The sequence below is a fragment of the Otolemur garnettii genome, unplaced genomic scaffold (assembly GCF_000181295.1).
Source record: "Otolemur garnettii isolate 467f Iridium unplaced genomic scaffold, OtoGar3 scaffold00031, whole genome shotgun sequence".
NCBI classification, from domain to species: domain Eukaryota; kingdom Metazoa; phylum Chordata; class Mammalia; order Primates; family Galagidae; genus Otolemur; species Otolemur garnettii.
In genome coordinates this window covers 2566095-2580354 of record NW_003852426.1, presented here as the reverse complement: position 1 = coordinate 2580354, position 14260 = coordinate 2566095, and the positions used below count along the sequence as shown (strand labels likewise).

Sequence of the window (14260 nt, the reverse complement as noted above, 5' to 3'; positions counted from 1 at the left end):
AAAAAAAAAAAAAAAAATGAAACCCCTTATATAAAGTACACAACCAGGTAAAACTAATCTGTGGGATGAGAAATTATGATAGTGGTTATCTTTAGGTCATTTGTAGCAACTGGGAGGAATATAGAGAGGATCTTCTGGAGGCAGTAATGATCTGCTCTTGATCTGGGTGCTGATTACATGGATATATTGAACTGACAAACTTTCCGTATGCATGTTTACTCAAATAAAAAGCTACAGTTTATGCTGGGCACAGTAGCTCACACCTGTAATCCTAGCAGTCTTTTTTTTTTTTTTTTTTTTTTTTGAGACAGAGTCTCAGTTTACTGCCCTGGGTTGAGTGTCATGGCGTCACAACTCACAGCAACCTCCAACTCCTGGGCTTAGGCGATTCTCTTGCCTTAGCTTCCCGAGCAGCTGGGACTACAGGGGCCTGCCATAACGCCCGGCTATTTTTTGTTGCAGTTCAGCGGGGGCTGGGTTTGAATTTGCCACCCTCAGTATATGGGACCAGTGCCCTACCCACTGAGCCACAGACCCCGCCCAAGAGACACACACACTCTCTCTCTCTCTCTCTCTCTCTCTCTCTGTCTTCTCTTCTCTATTTATCATGTAGGTGTAAGGTAAACTTGTAATATGTATTAAGAAAGAGCATATTGCCATTTTAGTCAAAGATCCTCTATGCTGTATAACTACTGTTCTGATTTTGCTCTTTCTCCTCCACTTTATCATTTAATTTTATGTTTTTGAATTTAATACAATGGTATCGTGTTATTAAGTATTCTTCTGTGGTTTTCTTTTTTCACTGAACCTAATGGTTTTCACATTCGTTTATGCTTGAAAGCAATAATTCATTCATTTTCTTTTTACAAGTATGTCACATATCTTAATACAATGAGTTTAGTTTCTTTTTCTTCGTTATTCTTTTCCTTTTTTTTTTTTTTTTTTTTGAGACAGTCTCACTTTGTCGCCCTTGGTAGAGTGGCCTGGCGTCATAGCTCATAGCAACCTCAAACCCTGGGGCTTAGCTTGGCGCCTGTGGCTCAAGTGGCCAGCCACATACACCTAAGGTAGCGGGTTCGAATCCAGCCGCCAAACAATGACGGCTGCAACCAAAAAATAGCCGGGTGTTGTGGCAAACGCCTGTGGTCCCAGCTACTTGGGAGGCTGAGGCAGGAGACTCGCTTGAGCCCAGGAGTTGGCGGTTGCTGTGAGCTGTGATGCCACAGCCTCTACCAGGGGGACAGCTTGAGGCTCTGTCTCAAAACAAAACAAAACAAAACCCTTGGGCTCAAGCTATTCTCTTGTCTCAGACTCCCAAGTAGCTGGGACTACAGGCGCCCACCTCAAGGCCTGGCTATTTTTAGCGATGGGATCTGACTCTGCATCAGACTAGTCTCCAACCTGTGAGCTCAGGCAATCCACCTGCCTTGGCCTCCCAGAGTGCTGGGATTACAGGAGTGAGCCACAGCATCCAGCCACACCATGTTCATTTTCTTTTTTTTTTTTTAACCACTCATTTACATATTTTTATTTGGAAATGTTTATATCAGTACAGTGAAACTAAATGTTTGACATGAGATGTCAACAGTTTAGATATCATCAGTTTATTATAAAAGAGACATGGAAATTATTTACATGATGCAAGATTTCAGAACTTCAGTGGAATGGGCAGCTTCATGTCAATGCCATTTCAATAGTGATTTATTTCAGTCTACATACTTTCCAAGAATGTCACCATCTCTAAATAAGAAATAATCCTTGTCATCTATAACTACTTTAGTGCCTCCATATTCTGGGAGAAGAACTTTATCCCCACCTTTCACACTAACTGGTTGAATCTCTCCACCCTTTCCTTTAGAGCCTGACCCAACAGCCACTACTATTGCTTGCAATACTTTTCCTTGAGATTTTTCTGGAAGCATAATGCCTCCTTTGGTTACAGTTTCGGCTGCACACCTTTCCACCAATACTCGATCGAAGAGTGGAAGAAACTTTCTAAATGCTTGTCCTGCCATGGTTCCCACCTACGTAGCCACCACTCTACTCTCGCCGCGCCGCTGCAAGCACCATGTTCATTTTCTATCAAGCCTTCGAACGTCTTGCTTTTCACAACTCTTTTTTTATAACTCTTTATAAAATCCTGCATTTCTTGTATTAGATATATTCCTACACACCTTATCTTTTTTTTTTTTTTTTTTTTTAGACAGAGGCTCAAGCTTTCGCCCTGGGTAGAGTGCTTTGGCATCACAGCTCACAGCAACCTCCAACTCCTGGGTTTAAGCGATTCTCTTGCCTCAGCCTCCCAAGTAGCTGGGAATACAAGCGTCCGCCTCAACGCCCGTCTATTTTTTGGTTGCAGCCATCATTGTTGTTTGGTGGATCCAAGCTGCATTCGAACCCGCCAACTCTGGTGGATGTGGCCGGAGCCTTAGCCGCTTGAGTCACAGGCACCGAGTCACCTTATCGTTTTTGCTGCTTTTGTCAAGTGCTCCTAATCTGACCCCTTGTTTCCACTGTCGCTCGAGAGTGTGCCGATATCAAGGGACAGAAAAAATATATTGAACCATGCCTGATAATTTTCTCTCTGCGGGCCAAACGCCTCCGACTAATTTCGGGCCATTACTGTACCCGTAGGCACAACTGCGTAAACAGCCTTCTCAAGAAGTTCTGAAAAAAATCTCTAGACTCGCCCCGAGGCGTAGCCGGTACGTGCTGACGTCAATGGCACGCCACCCCTCAGAGACCCGGGAGGGCGGGGCCAGCGGGGGCATCTGCTGCTGAAAGAGCCCCGGCCCGAGCCGGGGCCATGGCGAAGCTGCTAAGCTGCGTCCTAGGCCCCCGGCTGTACAAGATCTACCGGGAGAGGGACTCTGAAAGGGTCCCGTCCGGCCTCCCTGAGACTCCAACCTCAGTCACTAACCCCCCTTCCAGCTCCTGGGTGAGTCGAGTTTCCCCCGATCAGGAACATGGTACAGTCGACGGCCTTTGCTCCCCAGAAGTGCCCAATATTGGAATTGAGAGGAACCTGCTTGTCAAGGCAGTTGTCCGCAAAGTCTCCTGTCTTTGTGCTTCCTGGGGTAAAGTCACGCCTGTGGACGGCCGCCTTCTTTCTTTATCGCTGTTTGAGCATCGCTTTCTCATTCTGAATACCACTCCTTGTCTTTTCCTCTCCGCATCCCCCCTCTCCGTCGTGGTTCCTGCCGGTCCCAATTGAGTCTTAAGTCCTGGAAGAGACCTGCGCGGGTTGGGGAACTGGCAGGTTTTGCCGACAAACTCCCAGTTTCTTCCTCAGTGTCTGGCTTGCTCTGTTGTTTTTTAATCTTCCATTTACCCTGGCTTTGAATTTCAAAATGACTTCTGATCATGTTTGGCTCTCCCCTCAGCCGCGCTCCCAAAGTAGCCAGGAGACCACAGGGTCCTTCTATTCGTGAAAGCCTGGGGTTGTGGTAGGCTATGCCCCTAAATATTCTATTTCTTTTTATCGGTAGTCTCAAATTCTGTTTACTATCCCCTGGAAACTGCCCACTCCTAGTCACAGTCTCTTTTCCTTAGTCAACCAACTGTTCTTATTTCTCATGTCTTCTTTCCCTTTAGCGTTGTCATGGTGTCTTTCCTTTCTTTTCTAACTCTTTTCCCCATATGCACCCTTCCACAGTCGATTTGAAACTGGATTGTGGAAAAGGAGCAAAAACTGTCCAATGTTACTTTCACTTTTGCTTTCAAATCCAGATCCCTGTATTTGTTTTTATGGTCAGGTGGGAAATTATTTTCAGAGTGAAGATGGGGAAACATTTCTGTGGGGGTTAGAAATGTTTCAAGGGGCTCGGCGCCTATAGCTCAACCGGCTAAGGCGCCAGCCACGTACACCTAAGGTGGCGGGTTCGAATCCCCAGCCCGGACCCGCCAAACAACAATGACGGCTGCAACCAAAAAATAGCCGGGCGTTGTGGCGGGCACCTGTGGTCCCAGCTACTTGGGAGGCGGAGGCGGGAGACTCGCTTGAGCCCAGGAGTTGGAGGTTGCTGTGAGCTGTAATGCCACGGCACTCTACCCAGGGGTAGCTTGAGGCTCTGTCTCAAAAAAAAGAAATGTTTCAAGGGAGATAACTAAGGAGACTAGAACCCTTTCAGGTTCTGAAAGGGAAGGGGGTGGGGACCCTGTCACTGGGCAGGATTCTTAATCAGACCATCTGTTTTGGCAGGATACTTATTATCAGCCCCGTGCCCTGGAGAAACATGCCGACAGCATCCTGGCATTGGTATGTCTACCCTGGCATCTGAGACTCACTGTATCTTTTCAGTTTCAGACCCAGCTTCCCTCTCGAACTTATTCCTCCCTACCCCAGGAGCAGGCAGTGCCCCGGGGGCTGGGGGATGCTCTGGGTTCTGCAGCAGTCCTCTCCAATACACACACACACACAAGCCTTCAAGCCTGCATACCTGGCACTCCCCTTTGTTATGTAGCACTATGCCGCTTTCTCTGGGGCAGCCTTAGCCATGAAGAAAACATGTTTACTCTTGGGAGCATCTGCAGGTACTAAGTCCTACAGTCTCTAGTGACCTGTCCTCCTTGCAACTAACCTCTTTGGCTGCAGAGACAGCTGTTCTCTCTGGCAGGGTTCCTATGGTGATATTTGCACATCTCTTGGGGACCAGGCCAGGGTCTGTCTGAGCAGGGCCAATTGAAAAGGCTTGATTAATTTGAATAGACAGAGAGATGACTAGTCTTTAAATGTGATAGAATCATGTTTGGAGATGGTTAGATGAAGAAAATACAACCTGTACCTCGTTTTCCTAGCCTCTGTTTTACTCTGACACATTACCTTTCAACAAATATCCAGTACCTACTATGTGTGTGATGTCACAGAATAGATACTCAGTATGATACCCCTCAGGTTATCCACCTTGCTCAGAGCCTGGGCCTGGAAATGGCAGAGCAATGTGCATGTATGCGTATTGATTGGCTGTCCCTGTCTCTCTGCTGCAGGCTTCAGTCTTCTGGTCCATCTCTTATTACTCCTCTCCCTTCGCCTTCTTCTACTTGTACAGGAAAGGTCAGTGTGGTTTCAAAGATGGTGGGGCAGGAAGTGGGAAGGTTGTTGGCAGATAAGCCAGCTCCCTAAAGAGGAAAAGGGACCTGTGAAGATGGCTTGGCTTCCCTCTTCCATCAGGAATCCTCTTCCTTTAGGGTGTGGCTATTCCAAAGAGAGGGTGTGGGGTGGAGATCTGGGCTGAACTGGGAAGAAGAGCTAAGGGGCACCACAGAGAGCATCTCACATCATCCCTCTCCCCTCCCAGGTTACTTGAGTTTGTCCAAAGTGGTGCCATTTTCTCATTATGCTGGGACATTGCTGCTTCTACTGGCAGGTGTGGCCTGCCTCCGAGGTAGGTGGAGAGGGAGGGAGCCTGGTTTGCATCTATCCATCACTATTATTGAGTAAATATTAAGTACCTTCTGCAAATATAATTTGGTGCTAGGCCCTGAAGGGGAATAACTAAAAATGGTAAATTATGATCTTTTCCTCAAAAGGCTTGGATTATAAATATGAAAAAATACTGTAATTAAAGGAAGAGTTTGCTATTATTTAGAAAAGATGCATATATCATACAATAATTTCTCTCATATATGTATGTTTTTATATATACACACTCTAGAGAAACTCTGGCACACATAAATACTATATATGTATGAGAATATAGCATACAATATTATAATAATCCTAAACTAGAAACAACTCCAGTGGCCACACAATGTTTTGGATGGATAAATACATTATGTGTTATAGTCATACAACAAAATACTATACAGCAGTGCAAATGAACAAATTATAATTACACTTACCAATGCAGATGAATCTCACAAATAAAGTGTTAAACAGAAGAAGTATAATTCCTGCAGTTTGTTTCACTTATATAAAGTTCAAAAGGGATGTATATCTATGAGGTAAATGGTAAAGAAAACAGGGACATGTTTATCTTAAAAGTCAGAGAATGAAGACCTGGGGTAGGGTTGTATCGCATATAGCATGGGGGAGAATATATAGTGGGAATTGGTTTGTTCTCTTTCTTGACCTAGGTGTTAGTCACATGAAGGTCTGCTTTGTATTTTTTAAACTGAATGTGTATTTTATGTACATATGTTATATCTCACAATTGTTTTTATTAGGGAAAACAAATCATTGACCCCTGGTGGGTGCATATGGTGACCAGGGGATGGAGATCCTTAGAGAAAGGGATGGTAGGGTTGGGGCTGGATGATGGCTGGATGTTGACAGTCAGGTGAGGACCTCCTGCTGAAGTGTTCTGTTCCTAGTTCTCTGGGGGATGGTTACCCTCCTCAGAGAGGCCTTTCCTGATCACCCCATCTAAAAGAAGCTTCCACTACTCAGTTTTGTCTTAATTTTTTACTTTATTTATAATTTAGGAAAAACCCCACAGAAGTACAGAGAATAAAATATCAAAAAGAACTAAAAGGCTTATGTTTTATGATATTTGCTTCAATATTTTTTGTCATTAAATACTAAAGAACTGGGGGCCTGTGACTCAGTGACTAGGGCATCTGCCCCATATACCAAGGGTAAGCCAGGCGCCTGTGGCTCAGTGACTAGGGCATCTGCCCCATATACCAAAGGTGGCAGGTTCGAACCCAGCCCTGGCCAAACTGCAACAAGAAAATACCTGGGGGCGGCGCCTGTGGCTCAGTGAGTAGGGCGCCGGCCCCATATACTGAGGGTGGTGAGTTCAAACCCAGCCAGCCAAACTGCAACAAGAAAATAGCTGGGGGTTGTGGTGGGCGCCAGTGGTCCCAGCTACTTGGGAGGCTGGGCAAAAGAATCGCTTGGGCCCAGGAGTTGGAGGTTGCTGTGATCTGTGACCCCACGACACTCTATCAAGGGCAATAAAGTGCAGGCGACACCACTTGCTCAAGGAGTAGGGCCCTAGCCCCATATGCCGGAGGTGGTTGGTTCAAACACAGCCCTGGCCAAAAAACTGCAACAAAAGGTGGTGGGGGGGCAATAAAGTGAGACACTGTCTCTTTAAAAAAAAAAAGCCTTTCCTCCCCCATTAAAAAAAAAAAATAGCTGGCCATTGTGGCAGGCACCTGTAGTTCCAGCTACTCAGGAGGCTGAAGCAAGAGAATCGCCTAAGCCCAAGAGCTGGAGGTTGCTGTGAGCTATGACTCCAGGGCACTCTACCGAGGGCAACAAAGTGAGACTCTGTCTCTAAAAAAAAAAAATTACAGATAGAGTCAGAGTTCCCACCGGAATCCTCCCAGTCCCATCTTCCTTTTTCCCCTGAAGTAATTACTGTCATCTGGTATGGTTTTTTTCTGGTCCATATTTTTCAACTTTTATGCAATATATATAGCTCATTTCAACAAATCTAAGCTGCCATCAATTATAAAATGCAGGCTAATTTCAGAGTTTTCAAGTGTTTAAAAAATATGCATCTTAGAATCTGTAGAATATGGTTAAGTATCGATAAATAATATATAGTATTATTTTGTACATCTTACATTTTTGGCATAAATAGGATTGCTCCATACAAATCATTCTGCAGCTTGCTTCATTCCCTCATTATCATATTGTTTTGGAGGACTGCCCTTGAGACATAGAGTTCTAGTTCATTCTGGTTTTATTTCTTTTGTAGCACTTTATTCCTCTCTGAAATTTTCTTGTTTACTTGTTTATTGTCTTTTCCCAGCCCCACCTCACCCCCAACCAAAGTGTCAGCTCTCTGATGGCCAGGAGCTGGGTATTTCGTTTTCTGCTGGGTCTCCCATGTGTAGGATAATGTCTGGGACATGAGATCAGCCAGCTCAATGTCAGGAGAAATTAGAGTTTGAGCAGTGATGGGACAGTGGATACAGTCACCAAGGGGACAAGTGAAAAGAGAAAAGAGTCATCCTTGAGAATTGCTTCTGTTTCAGAGAAGCAAGAAGAAAGGCAGGAAAGGAGCAGTTCAGGAATTGGAAGGAGGATAGGCCCATGAAGCAGAGGAAGAAGAATCTCAGGGGACAGGAAGAGTGGTACAGTTGAAGAGAATGAGGATGAGACCAGGTACAGTGGCTCATACCTGTAATCGTAGCACTCTGGGAAGCCAAGGTGGGTGGATCCCTTGAGCGCAGGAGGTTGAGACCAGCTTGAGCAAGAGTGAGACCCCATCTCTAATAAAAATAGAAAAACTGGGTGGCACCTGTGGCTCAAAGGAGTAGGGCGCTGGCCCCATATGCCAGAGGTGGTGGGTTCAAACCCAACCCCGGCCAAAAAAACCAAAATAAAACTGCAAATAAATAAAAATAGAAAAACTCACCAGGAGTTGTGGCATAGGCCTTTAGTCCCAGCTACTTGGGAGGCTGAGGCAAGAGGATTGCTTAAGCCCAAGAGTTTAGGTTGCTGTGAGCTGTGACAGACTCTGTCTCAAAAAAAAAAAAAAAGAATGAGGAAGGGTCGTTGGATTCATTGAGGGACTATGAAACCAGATGGCAGGGGGTTAATAAGGAATAGACAGAAAAGAGAAAGCAAGTATTGGAGAAGAGTGGCAGTGAGAAGCAGGGAAATCCGGTGTTCACAAGGGGAAACAGTAAGGTTGTGTAACAACGTTTGAAGACCCAGGAGAATGGAAGAAGGGAGGTTGGTGGTCTATAAAGAAACAAACTGAAGAAGCTAGGGAGGGAAATTTTATAGCCAGTTGCTCAATGTGGAATAAGGAGGTTGGCTCAAGTCTATTTCCCCACATCCTCAGGTCTTTTTGGTTTTTTTTTCCTCATTTTTCCTTCTAGGGCCTTCTGCTAACCCATCTCCAATTCTTTTCCTAAAACCTACGCATCCTTGACTTGGCACTTGTACCTCAGTAGTTAGGGTGCCAACCACATACACTGGGGCTGGCGGGTTCGAAGCTGGCCCAGGCCTGCTAAAACAACAATGACAATAACAGCAACAAAAATAGCTGGGTGTTGTGGTGGGTGCCTGTAGTCCCAGCTACTTGGGATGCTAAGGCCAGAGAATCACTTAAGCACAAGACTTTGAGGTTGCTGTGAGCTGTGGTGCCACAGCACCCTACTGAGGGTGACATAGTGAGACTCTGTCTCAAAAAAAAAAAAGCTTGGTTTTTTTTTAGCATGGTGGTTACTGCGTTGGCCACAAGCACTGAGGGTGGCGAGTTCGAACCAGGCCCGGGCCAGCTGAACAATTGCAACAACAACAAAAACCCCTATGTACCCGCTTCCCAGTTTTCCTAATGCTATATCCTCCCTCTGCAGGTATTGGCCGCTGGACCAACCCCCAGTACCGGCAATTTATCACAATCTTAGAAGCGACACATCGGAACCAGTCTTCAGAAAACAAGGTGAGAGGTTCTAGGGAAGATACCAGACAGGCACCCTCCTAGCAGCTTCCTCAGCACTTCCCCTACCCACCCAAGAGAACCAGGTCCTGGGCTTCTGCCTGGAGAAGGAGGAGGTATTTACTTGCATTGCTATATCTCTCTCCCTTCCATAAGGGAACTGTCCATCCAAGATGTTTTTCCTGCCTTCCACTTCAAATGGAATATTCTGCTAGAATAATCCTCCCCACCCTGACCCTCCACTCACAAGTATTGGCCAAATGTAGAAACATTCCATGGTGTTTCTTAGAAGGGAGTTTTTTTCTCTGTCACAGCAGCTCAGTTCTGTAAATGTTTGTTTATTTTTGTTGTGTTTTTTAAAATTATTTTTATTAAATCATAATTTTGTACATTGATGCATTTATGGGGTTCAGGATACTGCTTTGATATGTAATGTGAAATGCTTACATTGAACTGAGTAATACATCCATCACAATTATACTCATTTCGTAATTGTTTTGAAATGTACCATTGCATCATGCACATTAGGTGAGGTCCCCCCAAATACCCTCCCTCCTCCCATATCCCTCTTCCACTCCCCCCCTTCCCTTCTACTCTCTGGACTATAGTTATGTTTTGCCATTCGTATGAGTGTGTAGGTGGTTGTATATTGATGTCATAGTAGTATTGAGCACATTGGATTTGTTGTGTTTTTTGAACACCATGCTAGGTTTGTTTGCGATCAGGCAAAATGGTCAGATATGTCTACTCCTGGGCCCAGAGCACAGTATGGTGCCAGGAGTGAGAAAAGCCAAGGCTCCGTGTCCTGGGATTGTACCAGGCAGCTGGTACTAGAGTGTGAGGTTTGAGGCAACCCCTAAAGCGCTTTTCTGTTATGAGGGGGTTGGGATCAAACAACTATGGTCACCATTGTCATCACAGTACTGGTTATTTCCATACCACAATTTATGGAGCTATGTAATGATGCTATCTGGGGCATTTTGCATGTGCCCTTTCTATTTTTTTTTTTTTTTTTTTGAGACAGAGTCTCACTGTGTCGCCCTTGGTAAAGTGTCATGGTGTCACAGTTCACAGCCACCTCAAACTCTTAGGCTCAAGTGATTCTCTTGCCTCAGCCTCCCAAGTAGCTGGGATTACAGGCACCTGCCACAATTCCTGGCTATTTTTTTCTTGTAGTTGTCATTGTTGCTTTTAGCAGTCCTGGGCTGGGTGTGAACCCACCAGCCCCGGTGTATGTGGCTTCTCCCTAACCACTGAGCTATAGGCGCCGAGCCATATATGCCCTTTCTAATCCTCACAACAGTCCCAGGAGATGGCATTATTCCCCTCATTTATACATCTGAGGAAACAGAGGCAAAAAGAGCGTCAGTGACCCATGTGGAGTCACAGAGCAAGGAAGTGACTGAGTCTGAATTTGAGTGTAGGTCTGAGCAAAACCTGCCTGATATTTGCCTTTTTTCCTTTTGTTTTATTTTGCCATTTACTTTTTTGTATAACTTTCCTATTGCTCTTTCTTAGTCAAGTTGTTTTTGAAATGTCAAAAAATGTCTGTAACAGAAAATAAAAAACAATTCTCAAAATAGACTACTAGGAGCTCTAGGGTTAGGTGAAAGAACATTAAGTATTCTGAGCATTAAGAAATAGCTCCCACTGCCCTCAAAAAGCATGTGGACTGACTCAATGGGATATCCAGAGGCACAGATAGTCTATAGGGCAATGCTGGCCCATGGCTGCAGGAGTTGAGGGAAGGGTGGTGGTTGTAAGGATGGAACTGTCACAGTGTCAATCAAGAGGTGGTCTCAGGTGCAAAGGAACCCACTGTGGATGTGACTTCCCTCTTCTCTCTCACTCAACCTTGCAACTGACAGTTTGATCTGCTGTAAGATTTCTAGCCTCTAAGACAGCACCATGTAAAGGTGGAGAACAAAGCATGACCAGCCTCTACCTCCTTATTCAGTAGCAAAAGCACCTCCACCCCTCCTGGGGGTGGGTAAGTCTTAGGTTTTTGGAAGAGCAGAGTGTTAGGGTTCCTAGCTTGGATGAGGGCAGGCAGGTCCTGACTGATGGGGCACACTGTCTTGCCCAGCTTCTTGGTCATGTTAGAGCTTCGAACCAGGAGGTTGTTGACTTCTGCTTAGTCTCCCCATGATGTGTCAGGGCAGGTCCCTGGGTAACAAGAGTGTTGAGGGTAGAGGGGACCGCAGTTCTCAATTCCCCTTTGCCTCCCTTCCTCTTTCGTTCCCTGCCCACCTCAGAGGCAGCTCGCCAACTACAACTTTGACTTCAGGAGCTGGCCGGTTGACTTCCACTGGGAGGAGCCCAGCAGTCGGTGAGGCCCCAGTTCTTTTGCTCTGTCCCTTCCCCTGGAACTGCCTTAGGTAATCCCTGTCCCCCTGCCTCCATCCCCTCTCAGGTCCCCATACCTGCCTCTAACACATTCCTTATTCCTTAGACATTCAGCTCACTGCACCTGACCCCATGCTCCTGTGTCTTTCCCTTCCTCAGGAAGGAGTCCCGAGGGGGCCCTTCCCGTCGGGGTGTGGCCCTGCTTCGCCCAGAGCCCTTGCACCGGGGAACAGCGGACACCCTCCTCAACCGGGTTAAGAAGCTGCCTTGTCAGATCACCAGGTGGGACGGAAGGGACATGGCTGAGGGCTCTGGGACTGGGCATTCCATTGTAAAATGGCTATCATTTAGTGGGGCTAATGCTTATGCTTTGTGTGTGTCATTTGTGGTGAAGTAGTTCTTGTCCATATTTATATGTGAAGAAAAGTGGCTCAGAGAGGTCCAGAGTCTCATAGGCAGTAAATGAAGAACTGGGAGTTGAGGCCAAGTGTGTTGGCTCACACCTGTAATCCTAGTTCTCTGGGAGGCTGAGGCAGGTGGATCATTTGAGCTCAGGAGTTTGAGACAAGCCTGAGCAAGAGCAAGACCCATCTCTTCTAAAAAGAAAAACTAGCTGGGTGTTATAGTGCATACCTATGGTTCCAGGTACTTAGGAGGCTGAGGGAAGAGGATCACTTGAGCCCAAGTGTTTGAGGTTGCTGTGAGCTATGATGCAATGGCGCTCTACTCAGGGTGACAGAATGAGACTCAGTCTCAAAAAAAGAAAAAAAAAGAGGGGGTGGCGCCTGTGCTTAGTGAGTAGGGTACCAGCCCCATATATGGAGGGTGGCAGGTTCAAATCCAGCCCCGGCCAAACTGCAACAACAGCAACAAAAAAAATAGCCTGGTGTTGTGGCGGGCACCTATAGTCCCAGCTACTCAGGAAGCTGAAGGAAGAGAATTGCCTTAGCCCAAGAGCTGGAGGTTACTGTGAGCTGTGACTCCACGGCACTCTACCAAGGGTGACAAAATGAGACTCTGTCTCTTAAAAAAAAAAAAAAAAAAGAAAGGTCTGCCTGACACAAAAGCTCCTTCAGTGAGGCTGAGAGGGAGCAGTGGGATTGGGGTGGGGTTGGAGAAGAACCAAAGACCTGTAGCTGGAGCAGGCTCTAGTGACCACGGTGGACCCATCCTGGCTCTTCTTCCCTGTGGTTATTCTGCTTTGGCTCGTTGGCCCCTCTGTGCCTCAGTTCTGTGTCTGTGATTAACTTGCCTTATAGAGTTCTTGAGGAGATTAACTAGGGCTCCTTTCTTTGCATGGGTGCCTGAGCGCACATGGTAAAACCCAAATAAAGCTTAGTCGTGGGTATTACTGATGTCAGAAGTAACGACAATACCATTTATATCTTACAATGGAGCAGACTGTGGGAATTTTCTATTTCTGGGAGTAAGGAGACAAGTTCTAGAATACCAGGGATGGGGGTAGACTGAGTAGTTGGCTGTTGACAGTGTGCTGGTTGGTAGGGGAACAGGCCACATCTGAGGTTTTGAAGGGGACGCTGGATGGTGTTGTACAGTGCTGTTCTGGGGAAAAAAATCCCACTTCAGGATTAACTGGAAGTGGTTAATTGTCTGTTTTAGGAAGAGCACCTACCACATCTTTTTTTTTTTTTGAGACAACCTTGGTCAACTTGGTAGAGTGCTCTGGGGCATCTTAGCTCACAGCAACCTCAAACTCTTGGGTTCAAGCGATTCTTTTGCCTCAGCCTCCCAGGTAGCTGAGACTACAGGTGCCTGCCACAGCACCCAGCTATTTTTTAGAGATGGGGTCTCACTCTTGCTCAGGTTGGTCTCAAACTCATGAGCTCAGGCAATCCATGCACCCTAGCCTCCCAATTGCTGGGATTACAGGTACGAACCACCATGCCTGGCCTCCTATCACATCTTATCTGTTTAGTTAGAACATTCATTCAATATTTTTTTAGGGTGGTGTCTGTGGCTCAGTGAGTAGGACGGTGGCCGCATATACCAAGGGTGGCTAATTTGAACCTGACCCTGGCCAAACTGCAACAAAAAATAGCCAGGTGTTGTGGCAGGTGCCTGTAGTCACAGCTACTTGGGAGGCTGAGGCAAGAGAATCACCTAAGCCCAAGAGCTGGAGGTTGCTGTGACTCCACAGCACTCTACTGAGGGCGACAAAGTAAGACACTGTCTCTAAAAAATAATAATAAAATAAAAATAAAAATAAATATTTTTTGGGTGGCGCCTGTGGCTCAAAGGAGTAGGGCGCCAGTCCCATATACCAGCAGTGGGGGTTCAAACCCAACCCTGGCCAAAAACTGCAAAAAAAAAAAGAAATTTTTTTTAATTTACTTTTTCCTTACATAAATGTAAGAGGTACCTGTGAGAATTTGTTATATGCATATAATGCATTGTGATCAAATCAAGATGTTTAGGGTGTGGGCGGCTCCTGGGGCTCATTGAGTAGGGCGCTGGCCCCATATACGAATGGTGGTGGGTTTGAACCCCACCTGGCCAACCTGCAACAAAAAATTGTGGCAGGTGCCTGTAGTCCCAGCTACTCAGGAGGC

The 14260-nt window shown here is 46.0% G+C and overlaps 1 protein-coding gene and 1 pseudogene across 3 annotated transcripts in view; one reads left to right on the top strand and one right to left on the bottom strand.

Moving 5' to 3' along the window:
- Positions 1-1513: 1513 nt before the first annotated feature.
- Positions 1514-2058, bottom strand: LOC100940930 (annotated as a pseudogene). Its single transcript, XR_001161262.2, has one exon. The product of XR_001161262.2 is annotated as a 10 kDa heat shock protein, mitochondrial pseudogene (transcript).
- Positions 2059-2638: 580 nt separating this feature from the next.
- ABHD16A (abhydrolase domain containing 16A) overlaps positions 2639-14260 on the top strand; it is a 19416-nt gene continuing 7794 nt past the window's right edge. For both annotated transcript variants that reach the window (XM_003789013.2, XM_023512905.1), the window contains exons 1-7: positions 2639-2938; positions 4202-4258; positions 4987-5053; positions 5298-5384; positions 9262-9347; positions 11600-11673; positions 11850-11972. In XM_003789013.2, coding sequence (XP_003789061.1) covers positions 2807-2938; positions 4202-4258; positions 4987-5053; positions 5298-5384; positions 9262-9347; positions 11600-11673; positions 11850-11972 — 626 coding nt within the window. In that variant the 5' untranslated portion in view covers positions 2639-2806. The remainder of the gene's footprint in view (positions 2939-4201; positions 4259-4986; positions 5054-5297; positions 5385-9261; positions 9348-11599; positions 11674-11849; positions 11973-14260) is intronic.